Source organism: Stegodyphus dumicola, chromosome 2 (genome assembly GCF_044657685.1).
Source record: "Stegodyphus dumicola isolate Sdum_Otavi_A_Nest chromosome 2, ASM4465768v1".
Lineage (NCBI taxonomy): Eukaryota > Metazoa > Arthropoda > Arachnida > Araneae > Eresidae > Stegodyphus > Stegodyphus dumicola.
Window position 1 is genome coordinate 75,505,406 of NC_140769.1, and position 26,669 is coordinate 75,532,074.

A 26,669-nucleotide genomic window follows, 5' to 3' on the forward strand; every position below is an offset into this window, starting at 1 on the left:
AGAAGGTGGGAGAAACACTACCTTATAATGCTTATATCAAAATAAACTCAAAATTATTATTTTTTTCTTCTGATTACTCGTATTAGTCTCGCGGATTAAAAATGAACTCATTTAAATCCAAAATTCAGTCCTTTAAATGAAAAAAAGTCTCCACCTTTGCAACTGCATAATTTTCGGAAATACTGAAAATATTTAAGAAATTTCCAGAGAAATAAATGCTGATAAATGTCCTAAAATTATTTAAAAGATTTAGCATTTGCGTTAAGATATCACATCATTTCTTTTACATAATTAAGGTATATTAGAATAAATGTAGTTTGATTTACATTTTAGCTCTTAGCAGGAACCATATACGTATTTCCTAACTTGAGTTCATTACCAGACTTCATGACTGAATTTCGAACTTCAATTAATTGATACTGGGTTGAGTGTTGACATCATCTAGCAACCTGTAGCGGAATAATTAAATTTTGATCACGATTGAACACTTCTGGGTGTTTAAGCTACAGAAACTCATATATCATTCGAAAGCCAGAATATCTAATCGGCTGAATATTTTTCGCGTAAAATTAAACTTGATAAGGGAACGAGAGAATAAGTATTATTATTTAAGGTACTAGGAAAAGCTGCCTCTGATTAAAGCATTGTTAACGGGGAAGTTTTCACAAGTTTTTCCTAATGCAAGTCAAGTAAGTGTAAAAAGACTTCTCATTCTATCCATGAATTTTATCATACGATTTTTATTTACGACAAATTCTAACTAAAAATTTGCGTTTCTGTGAATTGATTAGAATACCTTTGCATTCAGTCACAACTGTCTGAAATGCACTTTAATTTGTAGTCATCTGTTTAATCACATACGAGTAAAAAATAAATAAGTACCTCCCAACAACCACGGAAAAAGAATGGAATTGTTTTGAGTTCGTATGATTCAGTTACCTAGGCTATTTTATAACAAGCTTAGAAACAATAACGAAACGATTAGCTTCATATTCTTTCAGCATTATTTTCAAAAAATATTCCAGATCCATTCAGCTGCAGTTGCTTTACATTTTACAAATAGCAATACAGAGAGAAAGAAAGAGAGGTAGTGAGATGATCTCAGGATCGAACCTGTAATAAAGCCACTGATAAAAAGCAGAAATATTAACTCAGAGATACGCACCATTCTCAAGTAAGCTGATATTTTAGTGACCTCAGACACTATGATCATTATTAAAAGCAATTTTATATTCCAATGTTCATTTTGAAAATATTAATTCATTAAACTTTGTTTTCTTTTAAGTTATGCTTGCAAAATTCCTCTTATTCCAGGGCTTAAAATAATAATCAATATTATATTTTTATATCAGTACTAGGTTATAATTAATATTCGAAACAAACTTTCTATTTCTGAAATTTTTCATGAATCTAAGAGACCGTCTTCTTCAGGGAAATGGCCCGCCAACAGCCGAGCGGTAAATTCACTGAATACTAGTAGTTCGGTCTGGGAATCGAATCCCAGCAAACAGGCTGGCTGCATGGGTGCATTTATGATTTTCTTCATGTGTGACATATATGCTAGCCAGCTCCTTCCACAAAGGCATCCCTCCCCTAAGGTAGATAGCACTTGTGTGCTTTGCCGTAATTAAATAAACCAAACCGTCTTCAGGAAATAAATAAATATGTGCCATTTTATGCAAACTTGCTTTGGTTGAGTTGAAACTATTATAATAATTTCAAAGATTACTGAAATATGAATAATGAGCAAAATCAAACTATGACCAGTTCTTTCCGTGATCTGCAGAGAAATTATTATAAAATCTTCTACAGCTATGAAGAAAATTACCAACAGAAGTGCTTAATGTATTAAACATCCAGGTACTTGAATTATGACTGACAAATGAAATTAAGAACTATAATTCGTAATATCACTGGACGAAAGGCAGATTTATATGATTAGAACTATTTTAAAAGCATATGATTGCGTACTTTAAAAGAGCTGATTTATTCTTCTGCTTTTTGAGTTGCGAGACTCTACAGTATCTTCTGTGAAATGAAATGGTACTGACTGCATAACAGTCTTGGTAACAAAAACTAGGGACGATCTTAAAGAACAATACAGAAAGACACGGAAAATACAGCATTCCTCATCAATGGGGATATCTCGAGCATTAAAACACGTCCTGTATCTGTTTGGCATGCAATTCACAGCTACTGAGGATTACGGGATCGAAGTGCTCGAAATCCTTCTCATCAGCACTTAATCTCTGCTCAAGTTGTATATAGAACATTTTGCTGCATTATTTGGTTACGCGTACAGTGTCATTGACTTAGGACACATCCTTATTCTAAAATCTAAGCGGAAAGCAGAAAATTAGGCAATATGCCACTTTGGAGAGCATTAAATTGTTACCACTTATTGCCGCTAGTCCCACACTTACCGGTGAGAGTCTTTTCAGGTGTCTCTTAACTCACAATTCGACACGGCCAGCGGACTCACCACTCCCGGTTCTCGAGTCTCATGGCAGGGAGCCGCCTTATTGGCTTCAAGATCCGAGTAGTCATCAATGATGCTGCCCACCAGCTCTACGCGCCCTCTACGCGGGCTGCCCCGCCCTAGGGGAATTACACGAAATTCGGTAGACAACGGACCAGTCGCTGCATTGCAAACGATACATGTGGTCTGCAAACGATACATGTCTGATGTGGTATATATTGAGTTTGGGGATTTACCACCAATTTCCCCACACACTTGGTGTAAGCCATGAAGGTAAGAATAATAGGTCTATGTATCCAACCGTATAGGACGATCTTTCTTTAGGGTTCTGGAACTATCAGGCTCGTGTTTTTGCCTCCGGCGCCGAGACTGTCCCCTAGCCAGTACAAGAAACAACTGCCGGGGGCACTTGCAAAGGTATTATGCGCTGTTATAGTATATGATGCCTGTTTATAACATGTCTTTAAGACTACAAGGGAATTTCAAGGACGATTCGCTGCCTCGAATCAGGGATAAAGAGTCCTAGCCTCGAATTGCTCTTAACAGTGAAACAAAATTAGTCTCAGAACTCAGGGTATAAATAATGCTTGACATGGCATTATTTTTACTGACAAGGGCGAAATAACTCGGCGCGCCGACGACTTACGTCCCGAAAACATATGTTCAGTTAAAATGCTGGATGCAGCCAACTGCGCTGGTCAGGGCAGCTGCCCATTAAAAATATTTCGTACTAAATTCTGAAAGAAAACATTAAATCTGGGAAAAAAGGCAAAAAAAAATTATATTTGCTTTATTTTATATTTCGGGCACTTTCGGATATTTCAGCCTACAAGGTCTGATTAAAAGAGGCTGAGACCTTAATTATAGCGTTCTTCTCAATGCTCAAGATCCTACTTTTTAATACAGAATAATTGGATTGTAAGATATAGAATGGCCTAGAGCCCCTTTAAAATCTGGAGTTTCAGGCCCGGGTGCAAGCCTAGGCTTCTAATAATACCTTGATTATTTTGAGTCATAGTTTCTTACAATGCAGAACTGCTACATTAACGTTATACTCAATGAATATGAAAGTAAAAAAGTCAAAATTGATCTCCTGTAGTCATCTATGAAGCTTATATTTTTAGCAATATAATTTTCTATTTATGTGTAGCTATTTTAGTTGTTTAATATGTAATTTACATAAAATATTTCATTTATTTAACATACTTGTTACGAGAAAAGCACTATACAGTGGTGGCCAAAATTGTGGACACTTTTTGAAATTTTTACGTTTTTGAACTTTGTATGCTTATAGAAAACGTTGCGTTTCACAAAATGCAAACTTGTATATATCATTTTAAAGAGAATTTATTACTGAATTCAATACAAAACACAAAATTCAATTATTTGCAATACAAAAAAGTTAAACGATAATAGTTATCGATATACATTAGATAGTGATGATTGCAGTGAGTTATCAGTACTTAGTAAGGTACCCTTTATTTTTGATTACAGCTTCACATCGACGTTTCTTTGAGCTGACAAGAGTTTTAAGCTGTTCTTTCGTTATTGCATGATGCCAGGAAAAAATTATAGCCTCAAATAGTTCCCTTTTATTTGATGGGAGCCTCATTCGGACAAGAGTTTTCAAACGGTGCCACAAATTTTCGATAGGTTTGATGTCAGGACTGTTTCCTGGCCATGACAACACTTTAATGCTCTTTGCGCGAAACCACTCTTTCGATATTTTTGCCGTGTGACAAAACGAAAGCATTGTTGGAAAAGAGATCTCTGATGGAAGGTAGAAGTTTTGGTTCTAGAATAGTGTCAATGTATTTTCTGGCATTCAGTGTCCCATCGATGACATGAAAGCGACCAATACCATATGTTGACATGCATGACCAAATCATAACACTAACTGGGTTCTTCACAGTTGCTTGAATGCAGTCAGGATGTAGCTATTCTCCTATTCTACGTCTTACATATTTTCGCCCATCACTATCGAACAACGATATCTTAGTTTCATCACTCCACATAACTTGTGACCACTGACCATCTGTGCAATTAATGTGTTCCTTTGCCAACTGTAGTTTTTTTTTTTTTTTTTTTTTTTTTCGTTGCTGAAAATTAAGATAAGGCTTTTTTCGTGGAATTCTACCTCTCAGTCCAACATCTGTTAATCTTCTCCTGATTGTTCTTGAACTGACAGAAACACCAGCATCACTCAGATCACTTCTGATGGCCGCTGATGACATTTTTCTATCTTGGAGACATAGTCGTTTTACTCTTCTGTCATCAATAGATGTGGTGCCCCTTTTTCGGCCTTTTCCTTCTTTTTTTTTTATTGAATTTGTCTCCTGATATCGTAAACAAAACTTTCGGACTCCAGATGTAGTCACTGAACCACCCACCTGTCTTGCAATTTCAGCATAGGAAAGACCAATTTCTCGTAACACAATAATATTACATCTCTTTCTAAATGTCCAATCTACTCTTTTATTTGATGTCATTGCTTCTTGACTAAATATTAAAATTTTTTAGAAAAACGTCTACTTGTAATTGCAGTGTATAAGAAACAGGTCCTCCTTCTACAGAACAAAGCAAAATAATGAATTGTTTCAAGTGTAAACATGATGTCAGCTTCTACTGGCAGTTACTAACATTTGATTGGTTCTCAGAACAAGAACAGTGATTGGCCAGGAAAGCTAGACATTACAAACCACTTCATAACTGTGTTTTTTTATTTATATTAAAGTACATATAACTTTTTTGTATTGAAAATAATTGAATTTTGTGTTTTGTATTGAATTCAGTAATGAATTCTCTTTAAAATGATATATACAAGTTTGCATTTTGCGAAACGTAACATTTTCTATAAGCATATAAAGTTCAAAAACATAAAAATTTCCTTAAGTGTCCACAATTTTGGCCACCACTGTATATACTATAGAAGATGAACGCTTTAATTTTATTCTTTGTTGTCATTCTTCAAGGGAGCTTGTAATTGATTACTTATTTTTATTCACTGTAACTGAGAGATACATTGTTTTCAGTCATTACAGACGAATGAAGAAGGTACAATGCTGCTATAATAAGAGTATTAAATTTCAAAAAATTGTTACTCTATTGCATTTTTCCTTTCAAAATCTTTATAATCCTTTAAATTCTTGACCCTTTTCTTTTTCAATGCTTGATAGACAGCGCTCTCTTTTTTTACCATACTCAATATATACCACATCAGACTTTTAGTACGCATTTTCTTCAATAAGGTTTGGAAAATTCAAAATAAATGGCATTATATTTTCAAATTGCACGTATTTCAAATTCAACATCGCTAAACGTTTTCTTATAGAATCTTTGAAATCTATTCGTTTAAAAACTTAGTTCCGAATTCAACACACAACACAGATCGACAAGTAATCTTTATCTAAATATCTCTTTCTATAAATTCTCTCAAATTTACTAAATTCATTCTAAGAGAGCTTCAACTCGCCCCCCAGATACATATTTTCTGAATTAATTAAAAAAGAATAAAAACGAATTTATCTTCTCGATTGGTTTCCTTCTCTGTTAAATTTATCTTCTCAGCTGAAGTTTTTTTTTTTTTTTTTTAAAAGATTTCATGATCATTTTGTATTTTATTTCCTGCTGATGAAATCAGAAGGAAATATTAAATCAAAAGGAATAATCTAAATTTAGATCTATCTGTTTGGTAGAACGAATGTCAAAAAGAGAACATGCGCTTCAGTTGAATGACTTCGTGATGGAATTAAAAAAATGTGGTTCGTTAAATACTATCTTTTTACTGCATCCAAGGTGTAATTATTAATTAATTATTATCTTCTCGTGTCATTTCTATTATTACTACTCGAAAGAAAGGAAGTACTAGATCTGGTGGTACACATATTAGAACACTAAAAAATTCATAAAATACTAAATTACAAAAGTACTAGGTCTAGTACAAATGTACCAAAAATCGTCCGTGGTGGAGAAGAACATTTACTTCTACTAGCAGGAAGATTAACGCACTAATTCATTATCTCGGATGTTTATTTCTCCCCACTACCACTTGTATCCATACGCAGAATTATTGCTGTGGAAAGAGCAGCTTTATTCAGACCATAAATGAAAGTCTTAAGCACAGTTATTGCTGCCGCATAAAACTTTCATCTAGCGCGAAGGATTTATCTGTTTGCCCACATCACACACATTTAAAAGATGTTGTCGAAGTATTCTTCAATCGAATGGCGATCGAAGCCACATTATTACGCTCAAATGTGATGAAAGATTTTTCCCAGAATTATTTTCCCAGGAATCTCGACTTCTAACATCTATGCTGCGTTTATTACCATACAGTCTCACTAACGCTTATATACGAAAGCACAGTAGCTTTAAGAGGTTTTATACAGATGACAGAATTTCTTATTCACCTAAGAGATTTTTACTCAGGTAACAAAAATGACACAATAGTGTAATCAGCAGTTTTCAGTGTTGCCACGAAAAAATCATGTATATTCTCCAGCGAATGGTTAAAATATGAGCATGTAATTATGTTTCGCTAGGCAATTAAATTCAATTCCTAGATCAATTCAGCTTTATTTCCCCATTTACTGTAAAAAGGATTATTAACACACATATCAAAGAAAGCAAATGGACATACTCACAATTTCGATAGCATTGTTTGAAATTCTTTAAAATCGTCTAAAACAACTTTGCTACAAAATTTTATACAAGACCAATGGGCAAGAATGCCGATAAATGTTCCAATAATCAAAGAAACACAGCGCTTTTCTCTTACAGCATTTTCTCATAGGAATGACAACAAAAAAGACTCTCTAACCATCAAAATTTTATTCAAAGGATAAATTATCCAATATTATGCAGCTTTCCAGAATTTTCAGTCTAAGAAAAAGGACGCTTTCGTGGCGGATGTTTTAATGGAATTTCGTTCGTTCGTATTTACATTATATGAGAGAAAAGCTTAATCTTCAGTGAGGTTATGCTATGTCCCATTTAGCAGGCATTCAACTCTCGACTAACCAGACTAATACCGTAAACGACGCTAGCAGTAAATTTAAAACTATAGTTAATCCGAAAGTAGTTAAAAATATAAGAAAGTGAATAACACATATTTTAGTTAACAGAAAATTATTATTACCAGTTTACTTGTAATTGTCAAGCAGTAGCTACAGGTTGATTTAATTTAGTAAAACGGTGACACAGGAAGCTGAAAAGAATTTTCCATTAGAATATAATATATTTCTAATTACTCAGGGGGAAAAGTAGGAAATTCTAGCCCAAGGAAGTAATATTTTCTGATGCTTAAAGGAATACCCACCAAGACCTTCGAAAACAATAAATATGGAAATTTTTAACGAAGACCTAACAAGTATATTAACAGTCCCTCAAAGAAATGGGAAAGAAACTCATATATTTGCAAATCGACAAAGTGTTAGCAGCACCTTTTAAAAAGACAAACAACGACAGAAAGAATTTTTACCAAATGGTCACAATAAAATTATTTCAAAATTTACGAGATATATATGCCCCCCCACAAAAAAAAAATTGTGAATAACTGTATCTTTTTATTTGTACGATAAAAAACGAAACACAAGAACAGATCAATAATAATTTTCTAAGTATAAAAACAGATAAATTAAATGTATAACTCTTAACGTAGCTTTGAGAAATATATGAGGCAGACAGCCTCCATAATCAAATAAGCCAAACTAGTAAGAAATATAGGCAACCTTAATTTAAACACATTTTTCCATAAAAGCACATTGTTCTATTATTTAAGAATGTGGTATATCATCAAAATAATTTTAAAGAATATCTATATAAATCTTTATCTATCACAAATCTCGATAATACATTAGATTATTTCCGCTTTATCACGATAGTTTAGTTTCTATTAAATATCTTCATAAATTCTTATTTCTCCCTAACAATATGCATTTCTCATTTTCAATTTCTCTGCACTACTGAGTATTCTGATATTAACTACTCCGTACATTGAATTCGTAAACTTGCAGGCCTGAATAAATTTTTAGGTTTAGTCCATTTAATGGTGGTGTGGTTTGTTTCTGTTATGCTACATTTGCATTTCTATTCAGTTCACTTGTACTTAGTACAAATATTTATACATAAATGCTATATCTGTCTTTTTTCAATGCTATCTAAATTGCTAGTAATTCAATAGAAATTTATGATCAAAGATTGGTTCATAATACTCAGAGCTTCGATGAGAAGTGGTTGAAAAATGTTTGGTATAGCAAATTCTTCTTTATTACGAAAACTATGTCTATTATCTAGCCAACTTCAAAGTTCTTTGTTACTTTTGGAAAGATATGAAGAACTAAAAGACATTTTTAAAGAGATAACAAAGTTATTGTTTCCTTTTAAACATAATCACATTACAGTTGCCTTTATCTCGGCAATAAAAGCTCGAAGTAATATTCCTAATAAAATTCAAGGCTTTTTTTCATGTTTATGTTTCTATTTTAGCTACACAACAATATCATTCATGAAATTTTGAAGTACATGAACAATGTTTTCATGTTGATAATAAATGCAAATGCAATGCAGTGAGCTTTCTTTCAGAAACAAAATGCGTCATCTCAAAAGCACAGACCTACCAACCTTATGAAACATTGTTCCCGAATATTTAATAATGAACTTTTATGAAACAAAGGTAGGAAAATAATATTAAGATGTACATCTATGTCATAGTCGTATCTGTATACATTACAGACTCGTGAAAAAGATTGAGAAGGAATACTTTTATTTTTTAAGGAATTAAACAAAAATGATTAAACTAAATTCAGTAATATTCAGAAGTAAATGAAATTAGCCCCAAGAAATAATCTAGGAATGAATCAGAGAACTGATAAAAATCTCTACATTTTAAAAAAAGTGGGGGGGGGGGCTGTTTCTAGGTGGGCTCTAAAAAAATAATAATTGATTGAATATTAGCTAGTAATAATGTTCATGAAAGCTTCTAAAAACAATTGTAGTATTGATTTAATTATAAACAATTTAAAAGTTGTTTAAGTGCTACTAAGGCTAACGAAGCAACAATTTGTTTACATTTGAAACTCTTAGTAGAATAGTGAATTAAGTCAGTTGATGCACCAACATCAGTGTCTTTTTGCCGAGTGGGACCAAAGGTAAACTTTCATTTTTGTGCACCGAAAATTTTGTCTTCCTGCCCATTGGCCGAGTAGCTCATTTTTGTATAGAAACTCTAATTTGAATTGTAAAAAAAAAAAAAAATAAAAAAAAAAAATAAATAAATAAACTGTTTTTAACTGTATTTGTTTGTGTACTTTGTACTGTGTTTTACGTTTTTCTGTATTTTACAATCTCAATGAAAATTTTTGAGTTTTTATATATTTTTGCCTCGCTGCGAAGTGAGAACTGAATTCATTGAATGAGAAATATATCTCTAATAAAATTCGAGTAAATAATTTTAAATGAAATATAACAAGCAGTGCATATAATGCAAAGAAGTCATATGGTGTCCCCATCAGATTTTCAAGGAAATATTTGAGAAATCTTTAAAACTTGAGAGATTTTATCTTTTAGAATCGACAAAAAAACGTTTTTTTTAAAAAGTTTGATAAATTTCCAAATATTTACTACTATTCACAAAAATTTAAAATCTATCGTTTCCGATAAACTAAGTTACCTAAAGCATATCTCATAATTCTACGGCACTTGAATTTATATTTGAAAGCAAACTTGGTTTGGTTTCTGAAGGAGAAGGATCTATGTTTCATCGCCTTCGAAATCTACGCCAATCTACGACTGCGTTTTTGCTTGACATAAAGTATGTATCACTTTATAAACGAAAATATACATTTTATAAGGGAAAATATTTGCATTACAGACCTGTTTCCATTTACATAATTTTATGAAGATAAAACTGACAGGAATTATTACCACTGATACGATGTATTGGAAAAAAGAGTATTCTAAATGAGATTTTCGACAGTAATAAATACCTTTTATAATAAACATTTCTTCCAATATCAATAACAAATATCCTTACAATAATTTACATTTCACATGATAAAAGCTAAAACTTATTGCACGATCAGCAATTCAACTATTGGGAACAAAACTCGTGACTAACTCCTACAGTTTCATAAAATTAGGCCGTACATTGGGTAACAAGCAGATTGGTTGCTATCTCAGCTCAGATCTGAAACAAACGTCTAGGGGAAAACCAATATCTTGGTGTAGGATGCATAATATTTCATTACAAAATCTTACCTTGATATTTTGTAATTCATGTGAGCTGATTACCTATTCTTTATCTCTGTAATTAGTAATTAATATGGAGTGAAATGTGAAAAATATTTATAATAAGTACACAAATATGCTGCATTCTTTATCTGAGATTTACTAAAGCAATGGCAGTTATATTGGCCATTCCGAGATCGTTTCCTAAGCAATGCAATAAGATGCAATGGTATTTCCGGAATGTGCTCATTCTAGAAAGTCATAATGACATTTGCTCAAAACGTAAGCAATATTGTGGGCTTTGGGGACTGTTTTGGCGGCTAAAAAAGAGAATACTCTTTTATTCTAGACCTTATGGCAACCCCACAAAGCTTTAAGATAAGCGAACGTAAGCAATGGGTTGCTATCTGAGACACGGCTCGCTTCTTCTGGTCGCCGCAATCTTTTAACGGCATCAGGGAACGCATGGAATAGCAGTCGTAAGGCTCCTGGTAAATAACATCAGGCGAAAACTGCAGTGCTGGAAATATATTCAGCGGAATGAGAATTTTTTAAAACTTTCTTTTCTTCCACGCACATGCTATGATAGAAAAAAAAAAAAAAAAAAAAGAAAGAAAGATAATTGTGTTTTATCGCTGGGTGGTTTCTAATATCCAAACCGCATGTTTATGACAAAAATATGGCAGTTTTTTAATCCGATCGTAAAAGTAAACTTATTAAGATGACAAGGAGAAAATTCAGTAGGTTACTAAATTTTCAAAATTATTAATCGACTTTGAAGAGCTGTATTATCAAGCAATCTATTAAAAATAACACAGGTTATTTTAAAATAATATACGCGAAAAAAACACGACAGTTTCACTGAAATTTAGACAGCATTCAACCCAAGATAAATACTGACTATATAGAAACATTCTATGCACTTCTAAAACTAATGAGAGTCTCCGTTGAAAGAGCAAATATACTTTAGTTAATTAACGGTTAGACAAAACGTAGTAATATTACTTGTAAACGACAACTTTGATCAGATGGGTCCGGCTACAGTGGTTTAAAATTGCAATGTCAATTTATTTTCATTTTCGTAAGAAAAAAACATGCATTTAAATATAATCTTTTTTACGTTTGTAATGTATTTTGGAATCACAACTGATGCCGAGGTTACAATAATTTTTTTAGCAATTCAGAATGCCCGTCCCAAAGAAGGAAGGATCAAAACATTTAATAATAAAATATATTATTGAAGTTTTTCACCTGGATGTTTCTTTTTACTATACAAGATAAGTAATTTCATTATTATTTTTAAAAGTAATGTCATTATTATTTTTAAAATACTGCCCGCTGGCAGCTGCATGGTCAACGCCACACACATACTTTTTTCTCTTTTCTGAACTATATTAACCAATGTACTGATATCACTGCTAACGCTAGGAATAAGAACTAAAGTCTATATAATAACTAAAAAAATATAAATAATATATAAAATAACTAAAGTAGAGAACTCATGCCTTAAAACTCATTCACCTAATACCAAAACAGGTCACAGAATGCAAATCATAAAATTAGATATAATAATGATAAGGCTGTATAACATCCTGTGCACTGTATTACAGGAATCTAAAAAATAACAACATTCGCCTTTTATCATATAAGATTTCTGCACGTTAAAAAAGGGGGGGAGGGGTGTGTATCAATGTTCCTTGATATATAAAAATTACCCTACAATGCTTTGAATTCTGTTGAATTTTAAATAATTATTAGGCATAACATGCATTTTAAATAACTTATACGTATTACATATAAAAAGTAGTTTAACATATATTACAAAACAATAATAATTCGCTCAATTTCTTTCATGCATTGCTGCACAATTTTTATTCACATTTTGTTCAGTTAAATTATTATTACAAAAATCTTATAGATTTCAGGTTTTTAACAATCGTCTGAAAGGTTAATATGGTTTATTAGTACATATTATCGATAGAGATGGCCCAGGTGGAATAGTGAAACATTTCATAGGATATCAGATACATATGCATGTGAACGTTATTATATTTTCTGTATATTTAAAAGTGAAAAATATGTAATTCTATAAAAACGTTTAATGCTTTTAATTGGATAAATGATGAATCGAATGTATTTTTATTTAAATCAATCAGATTAAAAAGTAAAAAAAAAAAAAAATAATAGTCTTAAGAACTGCGTCTACTGCTTTCAAACAGTTTAGTAAACTCCAATTTTTATTTATTTTTTTATTTTTTATTTTATTTATTTATTTTTAACGTTAGCTGCTATTCACATAACATTTCATTTAAGAGATCACACAGTAATTATGCTTTATAATACCGGTTGCTACTGATTAAAATGCGTCACATTAATATTTTTATACTAATTTTCCCATATAATTGGAAATAGGAGTAACGTAATAGCATATATGACGGTATCTATGTGATTACATACAGAAGTTTTTTAACGTAAATTTACCATCACGAAAGACAAAGATATACACTAGTGTGTAAAACTGATTTTGACCATAATTCCGCAAAATATCAACTATAAGAAACACTATTCATACTACGGAGGCATAATAATATACTCAAAGGATGAGGAGAGCATAGTAACGAAAAAAAAAAGAGTATGACGCTTACAGTATGGATCAAATACAAAAACGTTTTATTGATAGAATAGGTGTTGGTACAACATACTGTCTTACCACTGGAGAGAACAAAACACCAAAGAATCTGAGTAATGGTCTCTCTTAACTACTAAGGTTGCGTTACACCGTCTGCACATATTGCACATACAGTTGTGCAGCCATATTGCACATACAGTTATATTCGACACCAGATTATCTAAAAAGTTCTTAGGGTAGAGTCCGCGTCACCAGGCGTCTTTCTGAAGTATCCAACACATGTTCGAGAGCATTTAAATCAGGGAAACACGCAGGCCAGTCCATTCTGTGTATATCTTTACTTTCCTCAACAGCATGAATCCTGTGTGGCCGCGTTTTGTCATCCATAAAAACAAAGTCGGTACCAATGGCACTCCAGAAAAGACGCATGAGGGAGAGGATAACTTCATCACACTATAACGATTTCCGGTAAGTGAACGTCTGACGAAAATGTGCAGCTGCGTCGGCAAATCATCATAACGCTTCCCCGTACAAGGACGTCAGGACCACTTTTAGCGGTCTCTTTCCCTGATGTTAGGGGGTTGGAAACGTGTCCTTACTAATCTACATATCGAAAGGCACCTATTATTGTTTTTCAGCTTGAAACGACTATCATTGGCCAAAGAGAATGTGACTCCATTGATGATGTGTCCAGTCTTTGGTGTTGTCTCTACACCACTGTAAACTATGCCACTGATGGGCAGCTGTCAATGGTATGCATTGCACAGGTTTGGTTGGTGTACTTAATTATGAAAAAGTTCTCGAGGGTTACACGCCTAAGGAAACGGATGCTTTCGTGAAGGATTTTCTGAGGGAAACTGGCTCTTATACACGTTACAGATAGGGAAAACCACGAAAACGCCTATGTAGGTAGCCCGTTCGCCGAGATTAGGACCCCTGAACCGAAACTACCAGTGCAGTGTTCAGGACGGCGGCCGAATAGACCACCTTTATGAAGTTGTCTAGCCACAGTAAACCGGGACACCTGTCATCTGGTTGAAGTGCGCAGCTGCTGAGCAATGCTGCCTGCTGTCAGGCTTCGATCTCTTTTCAGCTGGGGGGGGGCGAAATAACGGTTATCAGTCACTATTGTTTTCACTGGCCGGCCACCGTTATCATATTTTACAGCTGTACTTTTCGTTTGGAAGGCTTTCCAAGCTTGTGAAACCACACTTTTATCAATTCCAAACTGTTGCGCGTCAGACTATGTCCGCCTCAAGTTTGCCAATTAGTCTATCACGTGTTAAGGCGCCCTGATATTATTGTAGCCATATTGCACATACAGTTATATGGTATTTTCTCACTAATTTCCTCATGTTCGTGGTGTAGCGGTAGTATATTCCAGGGAAAAATAGAAGGGCTAGGTCATTTCTTTGTTCGACTCCTCGCCGACGCGAGTCTCATGGAGGGGGTGAACTGGAAGTAATCTGACGTGTCTGAGTTGCACCTGCTCTGATTTCGTGCGTTTAAAACTGTAGTTTCATTCAGTTGCGAGACGATTTTTTGGAGGTCGCATATCCCAAATTAATTTTAATCATACATATTTGTTTTCTAATAATGCAAATATGTAATAATTTGTGTATATATATACATATATATATAGTTTTATTCAGTTTACCTTTTAAATTCTATATTTAAAGTATCCTTTATGTAATATGGCTTCTTGTGCTGCAGCAACGTGCCGTAACACTTATATAGAAATACGAAAGGAAAGATATTGTATTCCATGCTTTCCCAAAGGACAATTTGCTTTTGTTGAAAGAATGGATACATAAATGTCAAAGACAGGATTCTATTAATGTGAAAAACGCAAAAATTTGCGGCGAACATTTTCTGTGCAGTGATTATGAAGATGATATCGCTTGCTTGCATTGCCGCAAAAGAAACTGTTGAAATGCAATACTGTGCCGAAAGTAAATTTATCGTGTGCAGTAAACGAAATAACATCGAGAAATCGGAGACATTTGAAAAGAAAACTAATGCAGAGTGCTTTTGAAAGACTACACGAATTAAGCCCAAATAAAATTTATTTTGAGGCCGAGAACGAAATTGAAGCTGACAATAATAAATCAAATGTGAATGATTTTGAAATAAAATTCACAAGTGACAATGCCCTAAGTGACAATAACCCTGAATGACCTAAGTGTAAAGATAAACAAGAATGTATTGATAATTTGAAGAACAAAATAATATCCTTGGAAAATTGTAATAAAATTTTGAAAAATAGAGAAAAGAAAAATTTTATAGAATGTTTGCTCAGCGACAAAGAAGGTGGACATCTAGAAAGAAATTTGTAACGGACATTCAGAAATTAAAATCCCAAACAGCGTAATTTAGGAAAAAAAACACAGATCGGGGAATTTGGAAAAACGTCTAAAGCATATTTTTACACAGACGCAGATTGACGCATTGCTAGAAAAGAAGGAAAAAATCAGGTGGACTAGTGAAAATACTATTTCACATTGCAATGTCATAAGAGCTCTGTAAAATACGTTTCTTAAATAGAAATGCATTTGTTTTTTCCCAAAGAAAAGCAACCCAAAAGGCAAAAAAGTGGATTGGTTCGAATGTGGTAGCCAATAAATAATATTTCAACAACTTGTAGTTGCATTGTGACTGTACAAGTAAGCATATATAATATGTTTTGATTTGAAATATTTCTAGATGACATTTTAGAAGTTAATAGCGTAAACCATATTTCAAATGAGAACTAATTTTGTTAAATTATTGTTAGAGTTATTTTTATTGTATCCTGTGTTATTATTGATTCGATTTCGTGCTAGCTTAGCAATCTAGATAAAATATAATAATATAGCATTAAAGTAATTGGCATAAGAAAACCTGCCTCCTTAACCACCACTTTTGAAAAATTAAGTAATTTTTTTAGGTACTGTGAGTAAAGTTGTTTTGTCTAAATTAGGATAACAATCGTTCTTGCATTTATTTAAATGTAATATTGAAGTTAAGTTACAAAATTATTTAAAAAAATATATGTTATTATATTGAATCGAGAGCAAAATATGTCAAAACTCAAACTTAGATTAGCAGAAATTTTGAAAACTATGCCAATTTAAGGTTGTTTCTTGATTAATTTTAAATAGCTGTTATAGTTATCTTAGAAGCAGTAGTACAGTTCTCTTAGTTAACATGCAGATAAAAGAAATGATTAGAAATAAACAGGCATTTAAAGGAAAAAAAAATCACTGCAAATTTAAAAACAAAGGGAACTTTATGATAAGAGTAGCGCATTTTATCTGTTATTTTAAAATTGAGTAAGTACTATTAATTTTTTTAATGTTAAGTGTAAAATGCATGCTGCAGTAATATTGTCTCTTCTAAATTATAGCTTTCTTTCACACACAGCTCATTTTAAACGCTGGTTCTTCAGATTTAAAACGCTAATTTCTATGTTGTCAATTGCATCTCCGCGCTCAGTGTCATCATGCGACATACATACTATTTCAGTGTCATCATGGCTACGTCATCACTCCCCACCGCCTGTTTCAGGGGGAAAAGCTTTATGAACTAGCCCTTCTTTTTAAGTCCTCGGTACATTCGGCGCGCATTCGGAAGGTCCGGGTTCAAGTCCCGGCGAGGGCGTTGCTCATTTTCCATGTTTCCTGCTTCATAATAATCTAATGGCTGTATACAGTCTCGCTTTCACTTGCAAAAGAACGCCTGAAAATGCGTCTTCCTTTCTTTTTTTAAAGTTATCTTACACTGCGCTGACTCCTTGCGTTTTGCGTGTCCTGAGATATTTTCTCACGTCATGATGCTGATATTTGCATATACATCACCTTTCTACAAAGTTCGTTTTTCACAGCACTAATTTCAAAATGCCCTTTTCAAGTACTGCATGTTTGTATATTGAAAAATGAATTTGTTGCTTAAGTTCTGCACATAGTTTATATACTATCCTACGTATATAAGATAAAACCTTAACTATTCTGCCACGAATACAAGTTTCTTCAACACTGTGCTTCAAGATCACGACTTAACATTTTTCAAACCATCATATATTTTTGTCATTTACTTTATTTATTGGATTTTGCCAACGACTTTAAAAAACAGTTTTGTAAGCAAAATTTCGATTAACTCAGTTTCTTACGCTAATTCATTATGCAACTTTCAGTTCTTCCCAATTTACCGAAGATTTCTAAATTACATTATCGCTACAATATTTTTAATACATCTATATACTCTGTAAGCAAAATTCTGCTAAATCTAATTTCTTATGCTAATTCATCATGCAAACTCTTGTGTTTACTGAACGATTTCTAAATTACATCATGATTGAAATATCGTTAGTGCATCTAAATTTAATTACATAAAACCGTTTTAGTTTGATATTTAATTATAATTTTTTCTCACATTCCAAAACATTAGAAGGAGCAAAATGCTGCAAAATTTTACATCATGTCAGACTTACCAAATACCACATTTGAGGCCATCTAGGGTCATTTAGGGCGATCTTGATTCCTTTCTCGGATTCAGGATCTTCTTTAAAATCTCGTTTTATTCGTCGTTTCAACACTTGTTGAGAAAACCAAGTTACCTGGGAAAGAAATAATTTTATATAAAGTATATACACGTAAATTAAAACTTCGTGTTTAAGAATTTTAGACGTATGAAAAGTTTTTAACAATAATATATTAATACATACAGAATACAAGCATTGAAAAAAGAAATCAAAATCATTAAAACACTAATGCCCTTCCCTTCAATTGGTATTCCAAACTGCTGATCACGGAAGCACTTAAGATTTTTGCAAAGCTGTTATAATTCAGCATATCTCAGGAAACGCTTTTTTTGTTTCAAGTTTAAAAATAGCGAATGTTTTCCAAAATATATTTTTAACATTATACTTCAGGAATTCAAGAGAACCCGCACAAATTCTATAGCATTTCAAGAATAATAATAACAACAACAACAAAATTGTGAAACAGAAACCAGAAGTAAACGGGTTATGCTACCAGAAAACAGAAATGAACTACATACTTCTGGCTAACATAAACCAGAAATTGAGGCTTATGTTGCTCATTTCCTTTCACCCTTCGTTGTTGTTAACTTTCTATAAGTTTTTGTTTCATTCACTAGGTCTGATTAAAAGTTTAGCAAGCATGGATTTTGGAACTACTTCCTCAAAAAAATATAAACTCAAATTTTGTATACACACAGTTTGTAGATGAAAATACAATGTGATAAAGAGAGTTCTTTCAAAAGTCGATTTAGATAGTTTTTAATTTAATATTTTAACGCTTTTTCGCTCATTTTTTTTATAACGAACAAAACAAAATCGCCGTAATTTAAATATTTGCACTATCGGACAGACAGAGGGGGAAAAATTTTTAAATACAATTTTTAGCTACATATCTGAATTTCGGGAGAATTTTTGCAAATAGCTCAATTTATTCCGGCTATTTGACGTCTATTATTTAAAAATTTCAACATCTGAAATCATATCGGAAGCAAAGTTTTGAAGCTTTCACAGATTATAAAATAAATTCTTCATCCGCTTTAAAACAAGGATGACAAAAAATATTAATGGAGCGATTTTTACATTAAAAATATATTCTACAGTATGGAACAGAAGGGGGGACAAACGGTTTTTCGTGTTCCAGGTTGTGTATCATTACCCCTATTCTGATAAGCTATGGAGCTCAAATTTTGCACACTCACTCATTATTGAGGATGAGAATACATATTCACTTGAGATGAGATACTGCCGATGAGAATACGTATTATACTTGTGATGAATCACAAGTTTTCGTTTAGCGAACAAAATAAAACCATCGTATCACTGTTTGCATCATCAGATAAAGCTGAAAACAAACTTAGACGTTTATATGAAATATGATTTTTTTCAGTAAAACTTCTTTTATAATATATACCATTTGAAGTAACACATTCCTAGATATAAGAATTGTTTATTTATTTAATCATTAGAAAAATTATTTTTCAGTTTAAAATTTTGATTAAAAACGTTTCACTGAAAATAATAGCAAAAAACTAATTAACTGAAAGTAAAATAATTTATCATATAGTTTAATGGGAAAAAGATATTAAGTAAAACTTTTTACAAAATTTATTTACAATTTTATATCACAAGTAAGGAAAACGTAGGCGTCTAAGATAATGAAATCTATTAACGAATTGCATTGTCAAAAGTATAAGATATCATCTTCATAAATTTATCATGCTTTTACTACTGGTGATATAAAATTGTAGATGAATTTTTTAAAGAAACTTATTTAATCTCTTCTTCCCATTCAACTGTATGATAAACTGCTTTTCTAATTTCAGTGCATTATTTTAGGAATTTTAAATAAAAGCTTATGTCATAAAAACCTTTTAAAAATTTATTTATTAATATCAAAAAAGAATAACTCATTTCTGAATAAGCAATATATCCCTTTCCGCAAAAGATTTATTCATCTGAACAAAAGCTCGAAGGCGAGAAACAATTATATTGTTACGAATTTTGTATATAGATAGATAATTTAGGTGACATTATATGCGGAATTGCTGTACTTCTTTTGTAAAATGTAACATAAAAATCTAAAGAAGCGAAGCTTGTGGGAAGGGTAAAAATACGGGAGCAAGTCTATTTAACACTGAGCAAATGGCTATCTTGTTAATTTGGCAAAATATCGCCAAGCTGGCAAAAAAATGTGGCGAAAAATCGTCCAAAGTCGCCAATTGGTGCCTAATTGGGAACATTTTGGTCCGGTCCCTGTATTACTGTAATAGGCATAATAACCGAATAACTGTAATTGGTGTTCTGTGTCGCTGTAATTGTATTCGGCCTCATATGCCTTCCAGTAATTTAGAGAAACAGAAAGTACTAAAAATATCTCGACAACCGGATGAAACTTATGTAACACCGGAGAGAGCATCTGACCTGAATTGTTGCTGTGAGTTACAAGTAGTTCAGAGCGACTTCGGAGTATTGAGCTTCGTCTATTGGATGCGTTTTGTAATGTGTTTAACGTTTTTAGTAACTTGAACAGTAACTACTGATTGTACCCTGTGATACTGTAAACACCTGTACGAGGACTTCTGTAGAAAGTTTTAGAATTCAGAAATGTTACTTTTGATAAAATAAATTTTATTAACCTTTCATAGGACCTGTGTGTAATCAGTCTATTACGAACACGTACACTGTAAAAAAAAACCTCGAAGTTTACAGACAAAAGTCTTGTATAGTTACAGAAATGCGAACAATTACGAAGGAAATACCTGTAACGAACACAGAACCAAACGAAACTGTAAACTCTACAGGAGTTTTTCAAGAAGTTTTGCTTGGATTTTGTCCGTAGCGTGTGATCACGTGGCTTAAAACGGCTGAGAGAGAAGAACCAATCAGGAAGAAGGTGGAAAAACAGCGTCTTAGCGGGAGAGTTCAACGATAGTCGCCATGTTAGCCATTATTTTTGCTATGGTCGAGGTAAGTTCGAAATAGTGTTTGACGTGTATTTTACTAATTTTATGTAATGTATTTGTTATGTTCTTTACACTATCTATAATTAAATTCTTTTAATGTTTAGCTTATAATTCTAATCCTCCTAAATAAACCTGTGTTGAATTATTATTAGAGTTCAAATCACAGAGCTTGTGTTCCATTTAGTAAAATAACAACTTTTATTCGTTACATCTGCAGGTGTCTGCAGTTAAATTGCTCATATTTATAAACAAACAAATTTGTTAATATGTTAGTTTAAAAACAAATAAGCTTAATATTAATGTTCTATCTATAGTCTAATAATTTCTCATGTTAAATATTTATGTATCTTTTAAAACATATCGTGTTAGAATATTCATATTTTTCATTTTGTTGACAGATGTAACATTATTATTCCATACATGTTATCATTAATCCCAGCGTGAACTGCTTTAGAATATTTTTCAGAGCATTATTACACTATGTATGTTATTATTAATCTCAACGAAAAAGAAAAAATAAATGTAATATATTTAAAAAATTCGACAAAATAACTTAACATACATTAAAAATGGAATATCATTTCATTAATACATGCGATAAGTTCGCCTTAAAAGATTATATAGTCGGATAGCAATTACATATTTGTAAAAGTATTCAATGTATATTATTTTTTGTGTTAAAGATAGTTTTAATCCAGGACAGTCTTTACCAACTTATAAAGCATCTATTAAGTTACATTATAACCAACATTTACAAAAGGCAATCGAAATGCCGTGACTTTGACATATTTTTAACTATAATGTAACATACTAGGAACATTAAAGAAAAAAAATTCTATTTTTTCCTTTATGCTTGTTGAAAAGTAAAATATTAATAAAATGGTACAACATTCATTCTAGTACTTACAATGTAAATTTACATATAAATTTACTATAAATTTTGGTGCAAAGTTCATTATAAAATGCATTTGCTAATATTTAATAGTTATAGCATTCAATATCAAATCATGGAAATATTAGTAATGATACGTCAGTTGCATATATTAATTTCAATACTCAGCTCAATGCCAAATTTCTTCTATATCTGAGATAACATGTATTTTTTGAAAATAATTATTTTGTGTCATCTTTTCATTTAAAAATCTCTTTCAGATATATTTTAATGTGAATTATTTTCAAAATTATCCTCATTAGAATGAATGTTGTTCTCTTTATTATGTTTGAAACTGCCGTTACGCTAAAAAATATATTCAGAAAACTATTTATTGCTGAATGTTTAAAATAAGTTCTACTGCTCATTTTTGACAAAGAGTATCCATTTGAATTGCAGTTGGTTTTAATTAATCGTTGGTTGTATTTTTAAGAACTACTTGATAAAATTCAACATATTAGTTCAATCTATGAGTTCATCTGAAAAACCTAAAATTTTTATTCCAATTCTGTCATGTGTATATATTTCAAGAATGAAAAAGAATTACAAATTCACTATCCAACAATACTGAGTAATATGTTGTTGATATAGCCAAACTTAAAATGACCCATTTTAAAACCAGATTAAATAAATCATCGCGTATTTTCGGTCATCGAATTTCTTTGGCGTTAAAAGTGTCATAGATTTAGTAAATCCAAGGGTCAAGGTAAGCTCAAATATTTTTTTTCATAGTTCATATTTGCTAAGTTATAAATTTTGCTGATGCAAAAGTTATGTAACTTATGCAAACATATGCTTAGAGTATTTGAACTAGTGTTGAAAAATCACTGGAATTTAAAATGTAATTGACAGTATGCCTTAAAGCTTGTTTTGGTAAAAGCATATTTATGGGTGCCCCTTGGCAAAATTTGGCGATTTTTGGCAGTACATGGATACCGAGTTTGTGCAATTATTTGACCATGTTATTTTGGCTTGTGTAGCGACGATTTGTGTGCCAAAAACCGCCGCTACACGAAGACAGATTGCACATACTCGGTATCCATGTACACATCGACCTATTTTCATTTAAAAAAAATCTGTGAATTGTACAAACTTGGCATCGCGCACTCCCTTGACTTTATCCATGTACACATCGACCTATTTTCACTTAAGAAAACATCAGAGAATTGCACAAACTTGCGCTCCCTTGATAATACAGGGAGCACCCTTCAATATACTCTAACTGCTGTTTTTCATAAATTAAAACATTTTAGGCATTTAAGATATCTTCCTGTAAGTTACAACTAAATGAATGATTCTTAAGCATAAAAATTTCAAATTTTTATGCTTAAGAGTAGAAGGAGTTGTACACTTTTTAAATAACAGTGTCAGAAAAATATACTTTTTAAAATATGTAAACCATTGTTTAAAGTATAGAAAAACCTTCCTTAGCAACTATACCTCTTTAAGTGATTATGTCAAGTATTCTGGTGATACAAACATTGATATTAATTATCACTGAGAATCATGCTTTGTGAAGTAACCACCTCCATTAAATATCAAAATTGTACAAAATTATGGAAAAGTTATAGAGTGGTTTTACTGTATACTTAAAGTATATCATATCACTGTTAGATATTGATGATGTAAAAGATATTATCTAATCATAAATATTTCAAGCATTAAATAGCTTAGTGTAAGTCAATAAGTTTTCAGATTCTGACTTTGTACCCTGTCTTTCACTATGTAATATATTTCTAGCAACTGTGTTAAGTACCAGTAAGTAAGTTTGTCTTAAATACCACTTAATGTAATCAGGTATCATCTGTTCTGTCTGTAAAACTTAATCGTAATAAGTGAACAAATGAATATCTGTAAAACTAAAGATGACACTCTATGTAAAAAATACAAGTATTAAAATGTCTATGAGAGGAACATTTAAAATATTAAATCCACGATCAATTTTTGCGACATCTAAGATAGAAAATACCCAAACTGACTAGTTAATTCAGAGGATGAATGCATGTAACATCATTGTTCATGTGTTTGTTAATTGTGTAAGTATTGAAGTTCATGCATTAATTGTTGATAACTATATTATTGGCCTTATATATATATATATACTTGCATTTCAAAATTTCGTATATTTTGCCAGTGAGCTAAGTATTAAATGCTGTTACGTATAAGTTCATATTATGTGGAAAAGTAGTTTTTGATCTAACACTTTCTGAGAATTTTTTAATGTTGATCATCAAGCTTAAAGCATATGGCTGAAATTACCAGTATTAACCATAATTTAATTATTCTCCTGTTTCAGCGTTTCTCAAACTTTTTTCGAATAGAGATTATGTGAATTATCATAATTTGTGAATCACCTTGCTGCTGTTCCCTTCGAAAGCAATTTTTTAGCATATATTACTACTAGTACACTTATATTTTAATATATAATTAAAATCCGTTATATTTCATAATTAAGTCCATTGAAGAAAAGTTATATTTCTAATATTTCAAGATTATTAATGAGAAGGATGATTTGTAATTCTTGCATGGCTCTTCTATATTTGGATATATGATGGTAAGACCACAGTCTTAGTGGATATATGATAGTATATTTGGATATATGGTGGTAAGTACCACAGTTATAGTGCTTTAAATCCATCTTTTACTGCTAAGACTGAGTGGGAAGTCTGTAAGTAGGGTAACCAATAATAAATTTCATAAAATGTCTATCTTACGAGAAAAGGTGATAGATGATTGTCATATGTAACTTTTTAAACTCTAAGATTTTTCAACTAAATTTTTTTTGTCTCCTTTGGAAACTTCGGAGGACCATGAGGGCAAGCTGTATGATCCACAGATTGAGAAGTGCTACCTTAATACATTTCAATTTCTAGAGAAATTAATCTTAAAAAAAATCTGATCTTTATTAAAACTACTTTACAGATTTATTTTATATTACAAATAAATATAGTAAATATCTAATAAACCTCAAATTATTTTCTGCAATATTTCTGAATTATTTAAATTTGTACTGTTTTTTTTTGCTTCAAAAATGGATGATACATGCAATTTATGATTTCATGAAAGGACCAAAAGGAATCTTGTTTGCAATTTAATTATTTAATTTAAAAAAAGATTTAAATCATTTGGAATATGTGCAAGTGCATGCAATTATTATGAAGAAATTCTAAATTAAAATGTCACATAACAAATTTAGAATATGTTATGTACTTCTAACGAATGTGATTTTTTCTTTATTTAGGAGCCATGCTTTGAATCCTAAGAAGAAGAGGACTGCACCTTCACAACTAGTTAATTAAAAATAACAATAATATAAATTTTACCTATTTTTTATTTTATTTTCCTTTTGGATAGTTTTCAAATAAAAATAAACCTATTTTTGTTTCTATATTCTGTGTATTGGAATAAAGAGTCGAAATCCATTGCAATATCCAATATTTTCAAAATATGATATTTTTTGAAATAAAATATATGATTATGGAATATTACGTTAAAATGAAATGGTTCCTTATGTAACCTGTATGTTACACTAAAAGGCTTCATCGAATACTTGTAAAGTAATGAGCAAATACTAAGTTAATATCTTGTGTGAATGAATATTATCTTACAGAATTTTTGATTCCATAAAAATCTATCTAAAAATATAATTTTGTTGAATGAAGATTTAAACATTTTTCCCGAAGATTTAAAAAGTCGTTTGAAATAATGATAACAAAAACATTAATCTGAACCATTTAATAAATGAATAGAAAATTTTGAGAACAATTAAATCATCCACAGGAATTTTGAAATAATCATCGTATTTTTGACATCAGTTAAAGAAAGAAAATCTGAGTCATTTTGATTATAGTGATAAATTAGTTCCATTAATAGTAGGATAGAAAATTAAAATTTTAAGGAGCCATTATGCATTATCAATTTTTCATTAAAAAATTTTTAGTTTATTACTACTATCATATCAATTATTAATGCTGAATTCTTTATCTTCAGTTTTTACATTCTTTTCTTAATTTTCTAGGCATAGCAGAGAAAAATATAATTATAGGATCAAGGCATTTCCAAATACATTATATTTTTTTCCTTAAATTTTTAAGATCATTCTATATTCATCATGTATTATAGACACAGTATCAGGGAATTCTGTTCAATTTTTCAGTTAGAATTTGGGACGAAGTTGTGAAGTCATACCTACATTAAATGCTTGAATTGATTATTTGAAATATGACAAAGCAAGAGAGGGCCATCTGTCCAAGGAAAGGAATGTTTTAAGGAAAACTTCATGTTACACAAACATTTACACAGGCAGCCCATTCTCTAGGATTTAAATCTAGAGCCAAATGCTAGTGTTCAGCTTACTGTCTGGCTGCCTGTAGGCAATAAATGTTTTAGTAGAAGGAATACTTGAAAAATTAAATTTAGGACTAATTCATTCTTCAATTTTGTATTCAATGAGAAGAATGTAATTTATTAATAAAGTTTTAAATCTGGGAAAATACCTGTATAACTGTCCGTTAATTAATCTATTATTTCAATTAATGGTCAGTAGCAGAAGAGATTAAAAAGCATTTATGCCTAAAAGAATTATATGTTGTAATTAAAATGAATAATGCAATTAAGCATGAAAATAATTTTGGATAACTTGTGATAACTGAATTTAAGTTCATTGTTGAGTTACATAAGTAATTTTTTTTAGAATTTGAAAAAATATTTAGAATTGTTTATTGAAACAATTTCATTAAAATATTTTTTTTACTGTAATCATATCCAATTGCAGTCACTTTAGATTACACTGTTGGGTATAAGGAGAATGATTTGGTTTAGTTTACTTAAGTATGGCAAAGCACACTAGGACTATCTGCCTAAGTGGAGAAATGCCTTTGTGGAGGACTTTCGAAGGGAAACTGACTTATATACATGTTACA

At 31.4% G+C, this 26,669-nt stretch overlaps 1 protein-coding gene across 3 annotated transcripts in view; it reads right to left on the reverse strand.

Moving 5' to 3' along the window:
- The window catches only part of LOC118185709 (proprotein convertase subtilisin/kexin type 4-like), a 553,482-nt gene that overhangs the window by 173,779 nt on the left and 353,034 nt on the right, over positions 1 to 26,669 (reverse strand). For all 3 annotated transcript variants that reach the window (XM_085810775.1, XM_085810774.1, XM_085810776.1), the window contains exon 3: positions 17,803 to 17,928. In XM_085810775.1, coding sequence (XP_085666901.1) covers positions 17,803 to 17,928 — 126 coding nt within the window. The remainder of the gene's footprint in view (positions 1 to 17,802; positions 17,929 to 26,669) is intronic.